The following is a 22,708-nucleotide window of genomic DNA, read 5'->3' on the forward strand; positions in this document are numbered from 1 at the left end:
AGCTGGCGGGTTATACACTGTATCGGCAGGATAGAACAGTAGCCTCTGGTAAGACATGGGGTGGAGGGCTATGTATATATGTAAACAACAGCTGGTGCACGATATCTAAGGAATTCTCGAGGTTTTGCTCACCTGAGGTAGAGAATCTCATGATAAGCTGTAGACCACACTATTTACCAAGAGAGTTTTCTTCTATTTTCTTCGTAGCTGACTATTTACCTCCCTGGAGGTAAGCCAAAGTAAGTCCGCTACCCAAGAGTCGTAAAGCAGTCTTTACTGGTTTTAACAGCAGACCTATAAGCTTGCTGCCAGCTCTTAGCAAACTGTTGGGAAAAATTGTGTTTGACCAAATACAATGCTATTTCTCTGTAAACAAATTAACAACAGACTTTCAGCATGCTTATAGAGAAGGGCACTCAACATGTACTGCACTGACACAAATGACTGATGATTGGTTGAAAGAAATTGATAATAAGAAGATTGTGAGAGCTGTACTGTTAGATTTCAGTGCAGCCTTTGATATTATTGACCATAACCTGTTGTTGAAAAAACTTGTGTTATTGCTTTTCAACCTCTGCCATATCGTGGATTCAGAGCTATCTATCTAATAGTAATCAAAGGGTTTTCTTTAATGGAAGCTTCTCTAATGTCAAACATGTAAATTGTGGTGTAGCGCAGGGCAACTCTCTGGGCCCTCAACTCTTTTCTATTTTTAAACAATGAGCTGCCACTGGCATTAAACACAGCATGTGCGTCCATGTATGCTGATGATTCAACCGTATACACATCAGCAACCACAGCTAATGAAGTCACTGAAACCCTTAACAAAGAGTTGCAGTCTGTTCTGGAATGGGTGGCCAGTGTGACAATAGTGCTAGTACGAACTTGGACCCAGGCGCAGAGAAACACAGCAGGCAGAGGTAAGGGTAAATCCAGAATATTTACTTAAGGTCTTCATTACAAAACAACAAAGCAAGGGCACATGAGAACACTGAACAAAACATGAGACCTGAGCAACTGGCACAGTCCACAGAGGAACCAAAATAGTCATCCAGCAGGTCATCCCAATAAGTCCAATTAGGGTCACCTGGATACTAGAGGAAACCCAAGGGTGCTCTCCAGTGGCAACCACAGGTAGTACACTCCAGGAAGAAACCCTGACCTGTGACAGCCAGGAATAAACTGGTCCTGAACATCTCTAAAACTGAGAGCTTTGTATTTGGTACAAATCCTTCCTTAAGTTCTAGACCTCAGCTGAATCTGGTAATGAATGTTGTGGCTGTTGAACAAGTTGAGGAGACTAAATTACTTGGCGTTACCTTAGATTGTAAACTGTCATGGTCTAAACAAATAGATTCAATGGTTATAAAGATGGGGAGAGGTCTGGCCGTAATAAAGAGACGCTCTGCTTTTTTTGACACCACACTCCAAAAAGCAATTTCTGCAGGCTCTAGTTGTCTAATCTTGGTTATTGTCCAGTCGTGTGGTCCAGTGCTGCAAGGAAAGACCTAGTTAAGCTGCAGCTGGCCCAGAACAGAGCGGCACGTTCTGCTCTTCATTGTAATCAGAGGGCTGATATAAATACTATGCATGCCAGTCTCTCTTGGCTAAGAGTTGAGGAGAGACTGACTGCATCACTTCTTTTATAAGAAACATTGTGTTGAAAATATCAAATTGTTTGCATTGTCAACTTACACACAGCTCTGACACAAACACTTATCTCACCTGACATGCCACCAGGGGTCTTTTCACAATCCCCAAATCCAGAACAAATTCAAGAAAGAGTACAGTATTATATAGAGCCCTTATTGCATGGAACTTCATTCCATCTCATATTGCTCAAATAAACAGCAAACCTGGTTTCAAAAAACATATAAAGCAACACCTCACGGCACAACGACTCTCCCCCATTTGACATATTAAATAGTTTGTGTGTATTCATTGATATGTAGGCTACATGTGCCTTTTTATAAATGTATGCAGTTCTTGAGCTGTTCTTGTCTGTATTATGTCATTATGTTTCATGTTTCGTGTGGACCCCAGGAAGAGTAGCTGCTGCTTTTGCAACAGCTAATGGGGATCCTAATAAAATACCCCAAAATAAATACCAATACCAAACCGATGCTGGCACTAAAGCCACACTCAATGAGCTGTATACGGCCATAAGCAAACAGGAAAACGCTCATCCAGAGGCGGCGCTCCTAGCGGCTGTGGACATTAATCCAGGGAAACTTAAATCAGTTTTACCTCATTTCAACCAGCATGTTAAATGTGCAACCAGAGGGATAAAACCTCTAGACCACCTTTACTCCACACACAGAGATGAGTACAAAGCTCTCCCTCGCCCTCCATTTTGCAAATCTGACCATAATTCTATCCTCCTGATTCCTGCTTACAAGCAAAAACTAAAGCAGGAAGCACCAGTGACTTAGGCAATAAAAAAAGTGGTCAGGTGAAGCAGATGCTAAGCTACAGGACTGTTTTTCTAGCACAGACATATGAATATTTTCCAGGATTTTTCCAATGGCATTGAGGAGTACACCACATCAGTCACTGGCTTCATCAATAAGTGCATCGATGACGTCGTCCCCACAGTGACTGTACGTACACTACCGTTCAGAAATACAGTGTAGACATTGTTAATGCTGTAAATGACTATTGTAGCTGGAAACGGCTTTTATGGAATATCTACAGTTGAAGTCAGAAGTTTACATACACCTTAGCCAAATACATTTAAACCCAGTTAAACAATTCCTGACATTTAATCCTAGTAAAGATTCCCTGTCTTAGGTCAGTTAGGATCACCACTTTATTTTAAGAATGTGAAATATCAGAATAATAGTAGAGAGAATGATTTATTTTAGCATTTATTTCTTTCATCACATTCCCAGTGGGTCAGAAGTGTACATACACTCAATTAGAATTTGGTAGCATTGCCTTTAAATTGTTTAACTTGGGTCAAATGTTCGGGTAGCCTTCCACAAGCTTCCCACAATAAGTTGGGTGAATTTTGGCCAATTCCTCCTGACAAAGCTGGTGTAACTGAGTCAGGTTTGTAAGCCTCCTTGCTCGCTTTTTCAGTTCTGCCCACACATTTTCTATAGGATTGAGGTCAGGGCTTTGTGATGTCCATTTAGAAGACCCATTTGTGACCAAGCTTTAACTTCCTGACAGATGTCTTGAGATGTGCTTCAATATATCCACATAATTTTCCTGCCTCATGATGCCATCTATTTTGTGAAGTGAAACCAGTCCCTCCTGCAGCAAAGCACCCCCACAACATGATGCTGCCACCACTGTGCTTCACAGTTGGGATGGTGTTCTTTGGCTTGCAAGCCTCCCCCTTTTTCCTCCAAACATAACGATGGTCATTATGGCCAAACAGTTCTATTTTTGTTTCATCAGACTAGAAGATATTTCTCCAAAAAGTACGATCTTTGTCCCAATGTGCAGTTGCAAACCGTAGTCTGGATTTTTTATTGCGGTTTTGGAGCAGTGGCTTCTTCCTTGCTGAGCGGCCTTTCAGGTTATGTCGATATAGGACTCGTTTAATTGTGGAAATAGATACTTTTGTACCCATTTCCTCCAGCATCTTCACAAGGTCCTTTGCGGTTGTTCTGGGATTGATTTGCACTTTTCATACCAAAGTACGTTCATCTCTAGGAGACAGAATGCGTCCCCTTCCTGAGCGGTATGATGGCTGTGTGGTCCCATGGTGTTTATACTTGCGTACTATTGTTTGTACAGATGAGCGTGGTACCTTCAGGCGTTTGGAAATTGCTCCCAAGGATGAACCAGACTTGTGGAAGTCTACAATGTGTTTTCTAAGGTCTTGGCTGCTTTCTTTTGATTTTCACATGATGTCAAGCAAAGAGGCACTGGGTTTGAAGGTAGGCCTTGAAATACATCCACAGGTACACCTCCAATTGACTCAAATTATGTCAATTAGCCTATCAGAAGCTTCTAAAGCCATGACATAATTTTCTGGAATTTTCCAAGCTGTTTAAAGGCACAATCAACTTAGTGGGAGTGGGATGCTCCGGTGCACAACTGAGGAAGAGGACAAGCACATTAGAAGGTCTAGTTTGAGAAACAGATGCCTCACAAGTCCTCAACTGGCAGCTGACAAACACCAGTCTGGCCATTTTGAGCCTGTAATCGAACACACAAATGGTGATGCTCCAGATACTTCTAAAGAAGGCCAGTTTTATTGCTTCTTTAAGTAGCACAAAAGTTTTCAGCTGTGTTAACATAATTGCAAAAGGGTTTACTCATGATCAATTAGTCTTTTAAAATGATAAACTTTTAAAATGACAATGTGCCATTGGAAAACAGGAGTGATGGTTACTGATAATGGGCCTCTGTACGCCTATGTAGGTAGATATTCCATGAAAAAAATCTGCCGTTTCCAGCTACAATAGTAATTTACAACATTAACAATGTCTACACTGTATTTATGATCAATTTTATGTTAATTTATTGGACAAAAAAATTGCTTTTCTTTCAAAAACGAGGACATTTCTAAGTGACCCCATACTTTTTAATGGTAGTGATTATTTAATACAAAGACAAAAATATCAGGACCAATCACAAGTGTTTTTTGTTGACCAATCACAATTGGGGCGCCGTTACTAATGCCGCTGACTTTGATCTAAAACAGGAATTCTAAATCAGCACACTCCTCTATGTTGGCAAAGAAGACCCAGAGAACTCTCAGAGTGGTACTCTACACTTTGATTGGACATTGAAGCTGTCAAACGTGATGCAGCTACTGCATATTCAAAGAGTTAATTTAGCCTAGAAAGTGCAATCATCATGCCAAACTAGCTTTCAGTAAAGTTGCAATTAGATGACTAATCTAATTCTAGCCACTTTATCATAAGGCTTAGGGACAAATCCTAACTTCTATCAAGTTGACTCATTCCATCCAGGATATGCTGCTGTATAAATCAAACTCATTTTCTCGTCATCCTCACAGTCTAGCTTTCTCACTTTACACAGCATATACGCAAACAAACACACCCACACACAAATTAAATATTTCACTTCGTACTATTTAAAGTGTTAAGTGTTCTGAGCAGCTATGTACAAGATATTCTCTCTCTGTGATAAAATGTGTCTACAAGGTGTTGAGGTATAGCCTCCTATACCTCTAGTTCATATAGGAGCTGTTCGTTACTTAATTAAGAACAATCTCATTTACCCTCACACACCAATAACCCTGGGACAGAAGGCGTTTCTGCTATCTAATATCATGCCAGTATTCCTACTGTTCAGAGGATGACAGAAGTACAACTCTGGCACTTTGTATGTATCACCCAAAACGTATAATACCAATTAGAATAACCTGGGGGGGCCTGTGGAAACATGATCATGTTGAAACGGAAATAAACAAATGAAGTGAGACTATCAAGATGTTATCCCCAAATGAAACTATGAAGTTACAACATATGTAAGCCTACACAAAACTGTCTGAGATATAATTTTACATTTTGTTTTTAATGTACCGTGTTTTTTACACCTTGCCCCTTTCAGATATGAACAAAATTCAGTATAAGGAAGACGGAATGGTAAAGAAGACAGGTTTATGTTTAGATATAAAAGGGGTTAATAATATTACCTAAGACTTACATTTTGCAAATACATTTTAGTTAATTAGCAGACACTCCTATTCAGACCAACTTACAAGCGCAATTAGGGTTTAGTGCCTTGCTCAAGGGAACAGACAGATTTTTCACCTAGTTGGCTTGGGGATTCAAACCAGCGACCTTTCGGTAACTGGCCCAACTATCCTAACTGATACGCTATCTGCCTCTAGGCCACCAGCCACAGCCTAAGGGTTAGAGCGTTCAGCCAGTAACCAAAAAGTTGCTAGTTCGAAAAATCTGTCGATGTGCCCTTGATCAAGGCACTTACTCCTAATTTGCTCATGAGGCGCTGTACTACTATGGCTGACCCTGTAAAACAACAAATTTCACTGCACCTATCCAGTGTGTGCCAATAAAACATCCGTTTTTATTTTTTATAGATGGTCATGCATACACAGTATAGGCTACAGGCCTAATGATTATAGGGAAAGGAGGTGGTGTAGTTCCCATGTTGTTGATAAGTGATCAACTACAACTTTATTGAATAAGTGGATTCTCTATTTCAATAGTTTATGTTGAACTTTTCCTTTCTCTACATGATACCATATTTGTTAGGCCTACATCTTTCCATTATCAATAAATACAGTAATTTATAGAACTGTTGTCCTGCTTGTTGGCACAAATTATTGAACGTGACATCAAGGACTTTTCTGAGTTGCTAATTGCGTGCAACATCAAAATGGAACCGACAGCGATTGAAAATGTTTAGTTCAGACCTCATTTACTGTATGGGTCAGACATAGCCTAATTATTAATCCCATATGGATTGTGTCACGCCATACAGTAAACTGAATACCCGAATGCAAACGTGTGCAAAAGTTTATAAATCACTAAGAACTATATCTGTGCTTAATTTAAACGAATTAAATCATAAGGATGGGATTACAGAAGTGATAGGATATACTGTAGTTACCTTCTGGTCCACGATGTAACATGCCATCTCCCGGACTTGAGCGAGACTGAAGTCGACAGAGTCCAACAGAACGGGCTCGCGGCTCAGCCCGATCTGGATCTGGAAAGAGATGCCATTGGACACCGAGGACAGGGGACTCCGCGGTCGGATCACCGGCGGAGCACTCATATTAATCTCTCGGGAGTCAAAACAATACCGACTCGACATACTGTAGGTGAGTAAATCTACTTGTCTAACCGCAAAACAGCCGCCTGTTTTGAATATCAAACCACAACTTCAAATCTCCGATCGTGTCATGAATGCAAATTATGACGAGAGATTATTAGCCTAATAAAACGAATGATAGAAACCAAAGAAATTTTGAAAAATAACATATTTTGAACGGTGAAATACGATAATGATGAAGCCATATACGTCAGTTACGTTTGAACGTTCGGATGTAATCAGAGCCCGCCTCCAGCCTGGATGGCTGATGTTATGCGGCGTTCATGTACTAGTCGGAACTCTGAATGCCCTACTTGCTAACTTGGTGGTACACTTGCCTTGTTCCACCAGTTAGCAAGTCATACATGTTTTGAGTTTCGTAGTTCCCACTAGGACATTAACGTGGCAATAGCTCTCATCATTGAGACAGGGTGACGGGAGGAAGAATGGACAGCTGAGCGGTGACGAGGAGCGAAATTGAGGGTAGGCCTACCCCTCATGCTTTCTTATCGAAAGTTCATTAAGCTTGGGTACCACTGGGCTATCCTGCCAAACGTTCGAAATATTGACTCAATTAAAATATAATTTCCCACCAACTACACTTCCATTCTGTTAGAGACAAATACAGAAGTACATTTTATGGATAAGGCAATTGGACAACCTCGTTTAGGAATTCACCAAAAAGCTCAAGATTCAAAGTATGGCTAATTGAGTGTGCGTTCGTAAATTCGAACTGGCTATCTACTCCGATTCCAGAGCACTCTCGTCTGAGTGTGCCAGAGCGCAGTATTGCTGACGAATTTACGAACGCTCAACCACAGTTGAATATGGCCGGTATCATTAAACGTCTGGGAAAAGGTGTATTTAAATTGTTGCCAGCAACACAGTTAGTCACCAATGCTCTAGATAACATGAAAACAGCCTATCCAGCTCTGCTAGGCGGAGTAAAATGGACAGAGTGAGGTGTACTCTCATGTGTGTCTGGAAGTAGCTAGCCAACATTAGCCAGTTAGCTTGGGTGCTTGACTTCTGTTGTGAGGTCAGAACGCTCGCATCCCTACTCCTTGGCCAGAGCGTCCAGTGTGCGCTCGGAGAGCGAAACACTGGATTTACGAACGGACAATCAGACAACGTTATAAATAGAGGAACGCCCAGAACTCTCTCCAGATTGAATTTACGAACGCACCCTAAACCTAATTGTATAAGTTTAAAAAAGTAGGCTCAAGTGATCAGAAGAGCAATTCAGCCAACCTGGTCCCAGGGCATTACGTTTCAATTGGTACGTAAATTTGGTGTGAATGTCCCATTCGCATCCCAACTTTGCCGTCTGTTGCATTGCGCCAGATGTCATCAATTTCGGCAACAGAGTGGCATCGCTGCTCCCCCTTGGTCCGAGGCTCCATTGCGAAACGCATGCAGCATACTTAGAATTTTTCCAAACTCTGCATTGTCTTCCATCTGGCCAGAGTCCATCAATAGAAGAGAAAGTTAGGCTACCAAACCACAGAATGTAGCCTACTATAAATGAGTAGGCTACTATTTCTAATAATAATGTTGAATAATACAACTTTGGATGTCAAGACAATTATATTATATGACTGTAGCATATGGTTTTAATTCTGAAAAGTTTATTGTGATGGTAATTATTAGGTGTGGCTACAGTAACTTCCCACTGGGCACAGACGTCAATTTAACGTCTAGTCCATGTCGGTGCAACGCCAATTCATTGAAATGAATTGGAAACAACGTTGATTCAACCAGTGTGTCTCCAGTGGGTTCAGCCTAGCTTTCAGCTAGCTAGCTAACGTTAGCTGCTCAGTGTAAACTAGCTTGAGTTGGGAAGGAAGTAAGCTAGGAAGTAAGACAAACAAGTTGAGGAAAAAGTAACTAAACAAAGCTTGTTTTATTATCACCTGAAACAATGTTTCTCATGTTTTGAATGAAAAGGTTATATCCCCAAATAAATGTGATCTCTGATGAGAGAGAGGCTCTCCCCCATCTGCGTTAGACACACTTGTCCAACCAGTAGTGGGTCAACACTGCGTAAAAAGGACATATGGCGAACAGAATTCCATCCATTTTTTGTACATGGCATTAGTATGATACACTGCGTTGCATTAGGGTATATCAGGAATGGAATAGCGGTCGTATAATATCATACGATTTAAGATGTATAGTAGTAGACTATCATATGTCTTATCCTATCTGTACAATAGCATACGAATTGGATGACGTAATTTATCATCAAAATCTTCAAGTTCCTCGGCGTGCACATCCCTGATAACCTGAAATGGTCCCGTCATACAGACAGCGTGGTGAAGAAGGCACAACAGGAGGCTGAAGTAACCTGTCTCTAGTAACCATACCAAACGTAAGATTTACTTATTGCTGCAAAGATTTACGTAAAATACCAAACCTCTGACCTGTTCAGTCTGCAACAACACCTGTAGATGGTCCTTGCTGTTCCTATATGAGTGATTGGAGAGGGGGAAACTGATCTCAGTTAACAGCATTATAGTAAAAAATATATATATATATTTATATAATAGATTGGATGCTGCAACTATAATTAGCCACGACAGATTAGGCCTACAGTGTTCAATCTTTCCTGTGAAATTTCATCTACCGGTAGGTCTATCATGTTTTACACAATTTCTGTGATTTGTGCAATTACAAAATAAAAAAGACAGTTGTTAGTTATATCATGTTATACCGTGGGTTTCAACCCTGAAGATGACACTGTGTTGCCGAAACATTGGTTATTATGTTTACCCATTCAATTGTTGGGAGCATATACTGTAAAGGCTAGAGTGTGTGACTTTATTTATTTTTATACTGTGGGTTTGCTAAACAGTATTCTTAGAAGAGTAATACATTCTGTGGGTTTGCTAAACAGTGTTCCAAGAAGAGTAATACATTCTGTGGGTTTGCTAAAGATTGTTCCAAGAAGAGTAATAAATTCTGTGGCTTTGCTAAACAGTGTTCCAAGAAGAGTAATACATTCTGTGGCTTTGCTAAACAGTGTTCCAAGAAGAGTAATACATTCTGTGGCTTTTCTAAACAGTGTTCCAAGAAGAGTAAGTAATACATTCTGTGGGTTTGCTAAACAGTGTTCCAAGAAGAGTAATACATTCTGTGGCTTTTCTAAACAGTGTTCCAAGAAGAGTAATACATTCTGTGGCTTTTCTAAACAGTGTTCCAAGAAGAGTAATACATTCTGTGGCTTTTCTAAACAGTGTTCCAAGAAGAGTAAGTAATACATTCTGTGGGTTTGCTAAACAGTGTTCCAAGAAGAGTAAGTAATACATTCTGTGGGTTTTCTAAACAGTGTTCCAAGAAGAGTAAGTAATACATTCTGTGGGTTTGCTAAACAGTGTTCCAAGAAGAGTAAGTAATACATTCTGTGGGTTTGCTAAACAGTGTTCCAAGAAGAGTAAGTAATACATTCTGTGGGTTTGCTAAACAGTGTTCCTAGAACAGCATGTGTGCTGGCATGTTGGTAACAGGCTGGGAGTCCTCAAGACGAGTGGTTGCTAGGAGAGCGAGAGGACAGCTGATGCTTTTCCTCCTACGCTTCAACCTTGTACACATGAATGCTTCAGCTGCAATACATTTACAACAGCAGATATCTGCTTTTACAACATATCAGTTTGAGGTATTTTGGGGACATATCGTACTGTACCTGATTAAGGCATAAACAAATCACAACAGATAGATTTACTTAATTCCCAATTTTTTTTGTGTAGCTCTATCGGGTCTCTAAATAATGCACATTTAATCATTCTATATGTTTAAAATGCAATTTGTATGTCTACAGTGGTAAAATAAAACAATTAAAAGCTTATACCAAATGAAACAAACCTCCCCACCCCTGTGTCATGTTTTTTACTTTTTTGTATTATTCATGTGGCTGGGGAGATGACAAGTGGGTCCGGAAGACGCATCAATTAATTCAAGAGTGTAGACTGGAGACCCAATGATAATTGCCAAATGTCATTACACTTTTTGGTGTTTTGTAACAGATGTCCCTTTCTATTCAGCCCATACAAGATGTGCACAAAAAAATTGAGACCCCCCCTGAATGTCAAGGTATAATTCTCACACTTAAATCAAATCCAATTGTATTGGTCACATACACATGGTTAGCAGATGTTAATGCGAGTGTAGCGAAATGCTTGTGCTTCTGGTTCCGACAGAGCGGTAATATCTAGCAAGTAATCTAATAATTCCCTAACAACTACTTAATACACACACATCTAAGAGGGGTGAATGAGAATATGTACATATAAATATATGGATGAGCGATGGCCGAGCGGCATAGGCAAGGTGCGATACATGGTATAAAATACAGTATATACAGTTGTGGCCAAAAGTTTTGAGAATGAGACAAATATTAATTTTCACAAAGTCTGCTGCCTAGAGGTCTTCAGATATTTTTGTCAGATGTTACTATGGAATACTGAAGTATAATTACAAGCATTTCATAAGTGTCAAAGGCTTTTATTGACAATTACATGAAGTTGATGCAGAGTCAATATTTGCAGTGTTGACCCTTCTTTTTCAAGACCTCTGCAATCCGCCCTGGCATGCTGTCAATTAACTTCTGGGCCACATCCTGACTGATCAATGCTTGGAGTTTGTCAGAATTTGTTTGTTTTTGTTTGTCCACCCGCCTCTTGAGGATTGACCACAAGTTCTCAATGGGATTAAGGTCTGGGGAGTTTCCTGGCCATGGACCCAAAATATCGATGTTTTGTTCCCCGAGCCACTTAGTTATCACTTTTGCCTTATGGCAAGGTGCTCCATCATGCTGGAAAAGGCATTGTTCGTCACCAAACTGTTTCTGGATGGTTGGGAGAAGTTGCTCTCTGAGGATGTGTTGGTACCATTCTTTATTCATGGCTGTGTTCTTAGGCAAAATTGTGAGTGAGCCCACTCCCTTGGCTGTGAAGCAACCCCACACATGAATTGTCTGAGGATGCTTTACTGTTGGCATGACACAGGACTGATGGTAGCGCTCACATTGTCTTCTCTGGACAAGCTTTTTTCCGGATGCCCCAAACAATCGGAAAGGGGATTCATCAGAGAAAATGACTTTACCCCAGTCCTCAGCAGTCCAATCCCTGTACCTTTTGCAGAATATCAGTCTGTCCCTGATGTTTTTCCTCGAGAGAAGTGGCTTCTTGCTGCCCTTCTTGACCCCAGGCCATCCTCCAAAAGTCTTTGCCTCACTGTGCGTGCAGATGCACTCACACCTGCCTGCTGCCATTCCTGAGCAAACTCTGTACTGGTGGTGCCCCGATCCCGCAGCTGAATCAACTTTAGGACACGGTCCTGGTGCTTGCTGGACTTTCTTGGGTGCCCTGAAGCCTTCTTCACAACAATTGAACCACTCTCCTTGAAGTTCTTGATGATCCAATAAATGGTTGATTTAGGTGCAATCTTTCTGGCAGCAATATCCTTGCCTGTGAAGCCCTTTTTGTGCAAAGCAATGATGACGGCACGTGTTTCCTTGCAGGTAACCATGGTTGACAGAGGAAGAACAATGATTCCAAGCACAACCCTCCTTTTGAAGCTTCCAGTCTGTTATTCGAACTCAATCAGCATGACAGAGTGATCTCCAGCCTTGTCCCCGTCAACACTCACACCTGTGTTATCGAGAGAATCACTGACATGTCAGCTGGTCCTTTTGTGGCAGGGCTGAAATACAGTGGAAATGTTTTTGGGGGATTCAGTTCATTTGCATGGCAAAGAGGGACTTTGCAATTAATTGCAATTAATCTGATCACTCTTCATAATATTCTGGAGTATATGCAAATTGCCATCATACAAACTGAGGCAGCAGACTTTGTGACACAAATATTAATTTTCATTCTCAACTTTTGGCCACGACTGTGCATATGATTTGAGGAATTGTAAGATATGTAAACATTATTAAAGTAGCATTATTTAAAGTGGCATTGTTTAAAGTGACTAGTGATCAATTTGTTAAAGTGGCTAATGATTGGGTCTCCATGTAGGCAGCAGCCTCTCTGAGTTAGTGATTGCTGTTTAGCAGTCTGATGGCATTGAGATAGAAGCTGTTCTTCAGTCTCTCAGTTCCAGCCTTGATGCATCTGTACTGGCCTCGCCTTCTGGATGGTAGCGGTGTGAACAGGTCGTGGCTTGGGTGGTTGTTGTCTTTCATGTTTTCTGCCTTCCTGTGACATCGGGTGCTGTGTCATGGAGGGCAGGTGGTTTGCCCCCGGTGATGCCTTGTGCAGACCGCACCACCCGCTGGGCGATATGGCCAAAATATCATATCATATGGTATTTTTCAAATTGTTGACGGTTTGACGGTATTTTATGTTTTTGATTAATAAAAGTTCTAAATTTGCTTTATGAGTAGTGCGTGACCCTAGGGTGGCATCACATATATTCTCCATTCTGATTGTTTTATACTGTTCAATTCAACCTAAAATAATTTCCTGCATTTCCATCAATTTCTGCATTTCCTGCACTCATTTGAGATCCTTTCCACACTGCCACGATATGGGGAAAAAATACTAGGCCTTATTTTTTTTTATTGATTAATATAGTAATTACTATCTTGTCTCATCGCTACGACTCCCGTACGGGCTCGGGAGAGACGAAGGTTGAAAGCCATGGGTCCCCCGAAACACAACCTAACCAAGCCGCACTGCTTCTTAACACAGCGCACATCCAACCCGGAAGCCAGCCGCACCAATGTGTCGGAGGAAACACCGTGCACCTGGCCCCCTTGGTTAGCGCGCACTGCGCCCGGCCCGCCACAGGAGTCGCTGGAGCGTGATGAGACAAGGATATCCCTACCGGCCAAACCCTCCCTAACCCGGACGACGCTAGCCCAATTATGCGTCGCCCCACAGACCTCCCGGTCGCGGCCGGCTGCGACAGAGCCTGGGCTCGAACCCAGAGACTCTGGTGTGTGAAGGGAAATTTTAACGCTATAGTATACAATGACATTCTAGACGATTCTGTGCTTCCAACTATGTGGAAGGGCCTTTCCTGCCCCTGTGCACAAAGCAAGGTCCATACAGAAATGGTTTGTCGAGATCGGTGTGGAAGAACTTGACTGGACTGCACAGAGCTCTGACGTCAACCCCATCGAACACCTTTGGGATGAATTGGAATGCCGACTACGAGCCAGGTCTAATCTCCCAACATCAGTGCCCGACCTCACTAATGCTCTTGTGGCGCTGTTGCGCCTTCTTCACCACAATGTCTGTGTGGGTGGACTATTTCAGTTTGTCTGAGATGTGTACACCGAGGAACTTAAAACTTTCACTTTCTCCACTGCTGTCCCTTCGATGTGGATAGAGGGTTGCTCCCTATGCTGTTTCCTGAAGTCCACGATCATCTGTTTTGTTGACGTTGAGTGAGAGGTTGTTTTCCTGACACCACACTCTGAGTGCCCTCACCTCCTCCCCGTAGGCTGTCTCGTCGTTGTTGGTAATCAAGCCCAATACTGTTGTGTCGTCTGCAAACTTGATGATTGAGTTGGAGGCGTGCATGGCCACACAGTTGTGGATGAACAGGGAGTACAGGAGGGGGCTGAGCACGCACCCTTGTGGGGCCACAGTGTTGAGGGTCAGAGAGGTGGAGATGTTGTTTTCTACATTCACCACCTGGGGGCGGCCCGTCAAAGTCCAGGACCCAATTGCACAGGGTGGGGTTCAGGCCCAGGGCCTCCAGCTTGATGATGAGCTTGGAGGGTACTATGGTGTTGAATGCTGAGCTGTGGTCAATGAACAGCATTCTTACATAGGTATTCCTCTTGTACAGATGCGATAGGGAAGTGTGCAGTGTGATGGTGATTGCATCATCTGTGGACCTGTTAGGTTTGCAAACTGAAGTGGGTCTAGGGTGGCCGGTAAGGTGGAGGTGATATGATCCTAGACTAGTCTCTCAAAGAACTTCATGATGACAGAAGTGAGTGCTATGGGGCGATAGTAATTTTGAACGGTTATCTTTGCCTTCTGGGTACAGGAACAATGGTGGCCATCTTGAAGCATGTGGGGACAGCAGAATGGGATTGGGAGAGATTGAATATGTCCGTAAACACATGTGCGCATGCTCTGAGGACGCGGCTAGGGATGCCGTCTGGGCCAGCAGCCTTGCGAGGGTTAACACGTTTAAATGTTTTACTCACGTCGGCCACGGAGAGGGGTGGGGTGCAGTTCTTGTTAGCGGGCCGCGACGATGGCACTGTATAATCCTCAAAGCGGATAAAGAAGGTGTTTAGTTTGTCTGGAAGCGGTGTCCGTGAATTGGCTGGTTTTCTTTTTGTAGTCTGATTTCCTGTAGACTCTGCCATATATGTCTCGTGTCTGAGTCATTGAATTGCAACTCCACTTTGTCCCTGTACCGGCATTTCGCTTGTTTGATTGCCTTGCAGAGGGAATAACTACACTGTTTATATTCAGCCATATTCCCAGACCTCTTTCCATGGTTAAATGCACTGGTTCGTTCTTTCAGTTTTGTGCGAATGTCGCCATCCATCCACGGTTTCTGGTTAGGGTAGGTTTTAATAGTCACAGTGGGTACAACATCTCCAATGCACTTCCTTATAAATTCACTCTCAGAGTCAGCGTATAGATCAATGTTATTCTCTGAGGCTGACCAGAACATATCCCAGTCCGCGTGATCAAAACAATCTTGAAGCGTGGATTCCGATTGGTCAGACCAGCGTTGAATGGTTCTAATCACTGGTACATCCTGTTTGAGATTCTGCCTATAAGATGGTTGGAGCAAGATGGTGTCGTAGTCGGATTTGCCGAAGGGAGGGCTTTGTATGCATCGCGGAAGTTAGAGTAGCAGTGGTCGAGTGTATTACCCTAGTGCAATCAATATTGATTGTGTAGTGCAATCAATATGTTGATAGAATCTAGGTATATGCGCTGTATCCACAGTCACAGTTTGAACCTCAACCCATTTTCATGGTCAAGCTGTATAGAAATTTGTAGCATTACATTATTTAATAGTTTATATAATGCATAATAATATATAACATAAGGAGATCTAACTAACTAAAGTATACACCGTACAGTATATAACAGAAGACAAAGTCCTGTTACAACGTCCTGTTTCCACCATCATGTCAAATTTAATACGTGAAATATGTCATATGAAAGCCCTGCTGGACTCTCATTGAGATGGATGGATAGATGAGTGGGTGGGTGGATGGGTGGGTGGGTTCCATCCTTCCAGGCCTGCTCCTGACAGTGGCAGCAAATTACTCAGATTATTTTAAGCCTTTGGAAAAAATAGGAGAGAACCATTATGAATCCTTTTAGAAGATGTGTTTCTGTGTGTTTGTATGGAAGGCTGATACGGTGTGAGACTGTCTTCTTTTTGATGGAAATATATTCTGTCAGTGTATAAATCTGTAAAGTCTGTTGCCTGTAAAGCCTATTGTCTGTTTGAATCCCAGCATCTATTTATATGTTTAACAAAAATTGTTCACAAAAAAGGGAAAACAGGGAACAGTTAGCTAGAAAACATATTGATCTCATGCATACCTGTGTAAATATTTCAATCAACAGGTCGCTAAAGTTGACTCACTGCTCAGATGTAGGATCTTAATTTGATCACTATTTTGTTGCTGAGAATTTTCGTGCACAGCAGGAAATGTAAACATAGTGTATTCAAGGTTTAAAAAGTTTGTAATTTACACATTAAAATGTCAGACTTGATTTGACCTAGAGACAAATGTATCAACCCCTACAAATAATGTCCATTTATTATAATCAACATTTCCTGTTGCTGTAGGATTATTTTCCTGCTGTAGCAAACTGGCTCAAATTAAGACCCTATATCTGTACATGATGCTGACCCTGGTGTCCCTTCTTACATGCAAATGTCCAAAGAAAATGTCTACCTACACTCTTACAGGGTTCTTCGGCTGTCCCCATAGGATAACCCTTTGAAGTACCATTTTAAGTTCCATAGGATAACCCTTTTTTGTTTCAGGTAGAACCCTTTTACGTTCCATGTAGAACCCTCTGTTGGAAAGGGTTCTACCTGAAACCTAAAAGGGGACAGCCCCAAAAAAAACATTTTGGAATCCTTTTTTCTAAGTGTACCCTGATCTAATGGAAAGATGAAATAATAATTTCTTCAGCTTCATAATCACAAATGCATTTGGATTATATTTATGGATCCCCTTATTGAAATAGATTACGCCAGAAGATAGTAAAAGAGACCAGCGATCTGCTGTTATGTTCAATGTTTTTCAGCCCTTGCACTTTACACAGAGCAATCGTACCTATTTCAAGAGATGGACGTTTCTAATCTGTTTCTAGTTATCTGTGTTATTTTCGGCCATATTAACCTCTGACAAACAGAAAAGGATCGTTGTTCTTTCTGTTTGTCTGGTGAATAAAGTTTGTTATTTATCTATAATTTTGTGTAGTTCAGTTCTATTTTCCCGTCTTTGCTCATTGGTTTTTATACATTTCGTGGACATTAAACAATATATCATTTAGTTTTATCCAAGTAAACAAGATGTTTCCATTTCAAAGGTGGGTAACCTTTGAAATGACTGTACATCATTTCATGTTTGACTCCAAAAGTCTCTGTAATTAGCCCAACAAAGGGAACCAAAATTATTCCACTCATAAATCCGGAAAATAACATTTTTTCAAATATGTCTAAATTACAGTAGATCAGAGTCAAAAGATTATCTTTGCATGTCACACAGGAACCAAATGCGATGTCAATCACCGACATTTGTCAAAGCACCTCTCAGAGGATAATAAGGCCTCTCTAAGTATGAGATATTACAGGTCAAGACCCCCTCTTGCATGTCATGATGACTCCTAATTGCAATTTATATAATAACCAGGAGAGAGTTTTGGAAGCATGTAGAAAAGGAGAAGAAATTATTATGGCTTGTCAGGTATGACAGTTTTCAGTTAAGCGCCTCCTTTTTTTTCAGTGTTCTGTAGCAGTAGGACTATACTCCTCTCACTCAGCAATTAACTTGGCTCTCTCATTAATAAGCATGGTCAGAATTGACAAGGTAATCTCTACATTGTACATCGGAGGAGAGAAGACATGTACAGATGTAGGATCCTAATTCGATCAGTCTTTTGTAATTTCCACTTTAAAATGTCAGACTTGATTTGCCCTTATGAAAAATGTATCAACCCCTACAAAACAAGTCCATTAATTATAATCCACACAATAATTGACATTTCCTGTTGCTGCTGGTTTATTTTCATGCTGTAGAAAACTGGCTCAAATTAAGATCCTACATCTGTAGCCATTCTGCTGCTGCGAAAATCTATTGGAAAGTTTATGCCATCATTGTAGACGATGCCAACATTTCAAGGTTGTTAGTAGATTAGTTGAAAGTATACATCAGCCCCCTTACTAATTTTGGAAATCTGCCAATGTATTTAATTAACACATACTGATTAGAACCATGGCATGGGGTAGGTAACCCATGGACAGGAAGGTAGCTAAGATCTGGACCCAGAAATATATTACAACTACAATACCCAATACAGCAACTGCCATTCACAGGCTCGGATTACTAAGATGACAACAGTGGAGAAAGTCAGAGGTAATCAGCGTTTGCCTCCTTTGGCGATACCCTGTTATTGCAAGGCTGATGTTGAAATGACTTTAGCCTGCATTGTATGTACTGTACAGTATTGTATCCTCCTTATATGGCTACATTTTGGCTCTACTTTAAATCCCTACGGTGAAGACACATTATCTGTTATGACACATTGGTGGTAACAGTGCAAACAGTTCCTGTTTGTAAGTTATCACTGTCTGCCATTGTTATTGCTACCCTGGGTGATTTTCAAATCACAATGCGATACATGCATGTAGGTGTAAAAATGTCACAGCACTTGATGCCATGTTGTAGGAAAAATGTTTTGGGTGAAGTTTGTTTACTTTTTGTCATCAATTCACACAAGAAGCAAAGGGCAGCACAGTAGTGAGGAACACAATACGCGATATCCGTGTATTCTCCATCTCAGATCAAGGTCCCATGAAGATAACACTACTTTTGTAGCAGACTAATGCTCAACATCAACCACCAAAAAATGAGACAGCTTTAGTGTGCTCTTGTGACTTGTGTGGGACTAGAAGCCTGATGCTTCCGTATGGTGCATATCCTTCCAGCCCAGTCACATATGTGCCTGTTTGGAACTGTTGGCTGACTTAATTTGCTGCGCTGGGAATCCTTCTCTGAGATGAACCACAACAATGAATTTCTCCTCCATCCATGGCTGATGCCACATATCTCTCTTAATAAGATCAGTAGTAAAACGGCATACTCAAACACAGACACTGTTTATTATTATGGCGCAAACCGGTTTGATCCACACGACTAAGGACGTTAACGTGTTATTGTGGCGGTAAGAATAGAACAAGGGATGTTGAAACTTATACTTTGGTTTCGTTAACACTGGTACATTGCTCAGCTACAAAGTGGATATGTGGCTAATGTAGCTTTTTCTGAGCACAGAAATGTGTAAAAAATATTACATTAAGGGTGACATTTCCGTCATGTAAAAAAACACAGATCTGTTCAAAACTATCATAAAACTTGTTATAACTCATTGCTATTACATGTGCAGACGTTGGTTGAGAGATTGGCTAGTGATACACAAAATTAACAAGATTCAAAATGTTCCTCTTACTTTGAGATATGTGAATAATATTACCACAATTTAACAAATTAAGGGAGCACTCTCAACCTTAATTAAGGTAAATGTACAGAAGTCCCAGAGTCCCAAAATGAGTGTAGAAAGCAACCTGCCGTTTCCTGACAGCTGACAGTGCCGTTAAAAACAGCACATAGACCACTGCGCCACTCGGGAGGTCCTAAGGCACTGCATCGCAGTGCTAGCTGTGACACTAGAGATTCTGGGTTCGAGTCCAGGCTCTGTCACAACCGGCCGCGACCGGGAAACCCACGGGTGGCACACAATTGGCCCAGCATCGTCTGGGTTAGGGGAGGGTTTGGCCGGCGGGGATGTCCCGCAGCGCGGCTTGGTTGGGTTGTGTTTTGGAGGATGCACGGCTCTCGACCTTCGCCTCTCTCGAGTCCGTACGGGAGTTGCAGCGATGAGACAAGACTATAACTACCAATTGGATACCACGAAAACGGGGTAAAAAAATGAAGTAAAACAGCACACATATCATCTTGCTTCCGAACTACACACTCATCACTGTTTACTGAATGACAGTTGTAAAACATAATAATATTGCTATCGCATCCTACTTCTACATAGATATTTATAAACATTATGCCTTGTTTATCCCCCACCATAAACAAGTGTATGATGAAATGTGATTGGTGTAAATGTAAATAATTGCACCTCTCTCTCACATGAGGAATAACAACAAGCTCTCCAGCTTTCATAATGGAAGGCAGTGAACGCTAGAAGCCTATTTTTGATACTTAAGAGGGGAATTGAATAGCAAACAGCACAAAACATATTGCAACAGTGAGTGCAGGGGCAGCCCCCATTCAACCCAAATAAAAAACAACAAAGTGCACCTTTAATTATTTTGTGTCTCCCACAAACAACTTAAATTGGGTTGGAGAAGGCAGGGGAGGGACTGCCAACGCACTGGCTTGTGTTCATTAGGGATTTTAAAGGACTGCTACTGTCCCCTAACGGGTCTTTTCTGTGACTGCATAGTCGCAGGCGGCTAATGACCCTGTTGTCACCCCTCTTGTTCGCTGAGGCCAGGCCCCAACAGGCAGGCAGACGCACTCTGCCCAGAGCTACTGAGAACATTAATTGGATGCTATGCTGCCTGGGTGTGGCTACAGGAGGGGTGTTGGTGGTGGGTGCGTGGAAGCCGCCATCAGTGCATGGGCCAGCAAACTTGATAATAGACCCCTATGGGACACGCTATATCAATCTACAGTTTCAAACCTGCTAATTGAACTCCTGTGCACTGGAGGGAGGAGGTCTCTACAGAGCTTTTATAATTTAAGCCATTTATAATGCTAGCAAAGGGTTACTTTTAGAAAGGTTGCAAGAAGTAATACACTGTCTTTTCTCTGATCTTTCCTAAACCATATAGTTACAAAAATGTTGCATTGTATTGTGTCTGTCATTTTTAGTCGAGAAACAATCGACCAACTGATCCAGACACATTGAACTGAAGCATGTAGTAATGTAAATGCAAGTTGCGGTAGAGAGGATATTTACTGTGATAAACCAGCCAAATGAATGGGTTGGCAGCTGGACCATGAGTCAGGGTCTGCTTGTCCTTTGTTGATTGGATGTTGCCCTTGTGGTTGGTCCTGTTGCCATGGCAACCTGTAATAGTAACAATCAGGTGCAGTATCCTGACAGAGATTTTCTAATGGTGTTGTTAGGCCACTGGCTGCTACTGTGTCTACTCTAGCAACGTAAGATAGAGGAGGTGTGCAGTGGAGAGAGAAAGCTGTCTGATCTGATGGTCTCTCAGGTGTCACTCACAGCAGTAACACATGCATCGGTCATGACTACCGTCCATGAGCCTCAGTCACTCTGATATCATATGATGTATTGTTTCTCCTCCACTGGTCTGTCCACTTAAAGCCACAATCCTGAGTTTGTATCTCAGCTAAACGACATCCCCAGCCAAAGGCAAGGGGCTTGGGAAAATGTAACCGTTCTCAAATTCATAGATGGAGCTATTGATGAAAGTACTTAGAGCCCATGTGATCAAAACCGCACTGGGTCTAAGACAACAGAAACCTAACCCTTAGGTGAGACGCACACGGTTATGTATCATGTAAATTCTCCTCAATGGAACACGTGCCCGTCTCACCACCTTCCTCCCTCCCCTCCGTTCTGTAACCCACCGCCCTTCAAACAGCCGGCACACAAACACATATACAGTATGAGATGTATCTGATTAATTACAAATCATCTGTGATGTACACGACTGCTTCACTAATTGCTGCTGGAAGCTGTGCTCATTAGCGGTTCTCATCTGGCGTGGCGCACAAGCTAAACAACCTGCAAACGATCCAGCAATTACTGCTATTTTACCACTCCAGCATCAGGCGAGTGTAGAATGAAAATAGCTGCAGTAAATAACAAAAGGGCGTTTGGCTTCAAGTGTCTAAAACTGCCTCGCTCCACCACCGCCCGCCACAGAGACAGAAGAGAAGGGTATTTGTTTTGTTTTTAAAGGAGCCACAGTAGGGCACTCCTGAAGTTTTTTTTTTTTTACCAAGGCTGTCTTCAGTACAGCGACACGCCCACAGATCATTTAATGACCAAACTAAGTTCTTGTTTATCAATAAAGTGCTGCTACATTGACAATGTGTGGGTGTAGAGTAACGCCATGTGAATCGAAAGACATCGGTCTCGACACAAACATCTCTAGGCTACACAGCTGGGTGAGTGATGGAACATGTGTTCGCAGATATAGGGCCTTGTAGACGAACAAAACAGACATACGGACAGACAGGTTTGATCTCTCCACATCTCAAACAGCTTGATCAATCACGGATACTTCCTTTTTGTCTATAACACCATCCAGGAGGGATAACTTATTATTCCTGGCCTGCGTGTCTTTTACAGCTATTTTTTTCTTTGTTTGGCAGTTGTGTCCATTTAGAGTTTTGTTAATGAGATGAATTTGACCAATGCAAGTGCATGATGTACTTAACACCTCAGTTTGCACAGAAAGTCAGCGAGCCTACGTTGTAACACGTAAGACAACACATCTACGAGGCTTGGTGGTGCATGGTTACCGACACTGCTGGGAGCATAGACTGAATTAGACAAAAGGAGACTACTGCTCATTGATAGGGTCAAGCCATTTCAGACATATGCGATCGGGCTAAATCGTATTCATACCAAGAAATAGCGAAGCTAATACTACTATGTTTACAAAATCATGACTCACGTTTAATGCAGGGAATTCTTTTTGAATGCAACTTCATAAT

At 41.8% G+C, this 22,708-nt stretch overlaps 1 protein-coding gene across 2 annotated transcripts in view; it reads right to left on the minus strand.

Annotated features, from left to right (window-relative positions):
* The window catches only part of prkd1 (protein kinase D1), a 63,972-nt gene extending 56,945 nt beyond the window's left edge, over positions 1–7,027 (minus strand). For both annotated transcript variants that reach the window (XM_055863622.1, XM_055863623.1), the window contains exon 1: positions 6,562–7,027. In XM_055863622.1, the coding sequence (XP_055719597.1) occupies positions 6,562–6,768 (207 nt within the window). In that variant the 5' untranslated portion in view covers positions 6,769–7,027. The remainder of the gene's footprint in view (positions 1–6,561) is intronic.
* Positions 7,028–22,708: the final 15,681 nt, after the last annotated feature.

This window comes from Salvelinus fontinalis, chromosome 15 (assembly GCF_029448725.1).
Source record: "Salvelinus fontinalis isolate EN_2023a chromosome 15, ASM2944872v1, whole genome shotgun sequence".
NCBI classification, from domain to species: Eukaryota; Metazoa; Chordata; class Actinopteri; order Salmoniformes; family Salmonidae; genus Salvelinus; species Salvelinus fontinalis.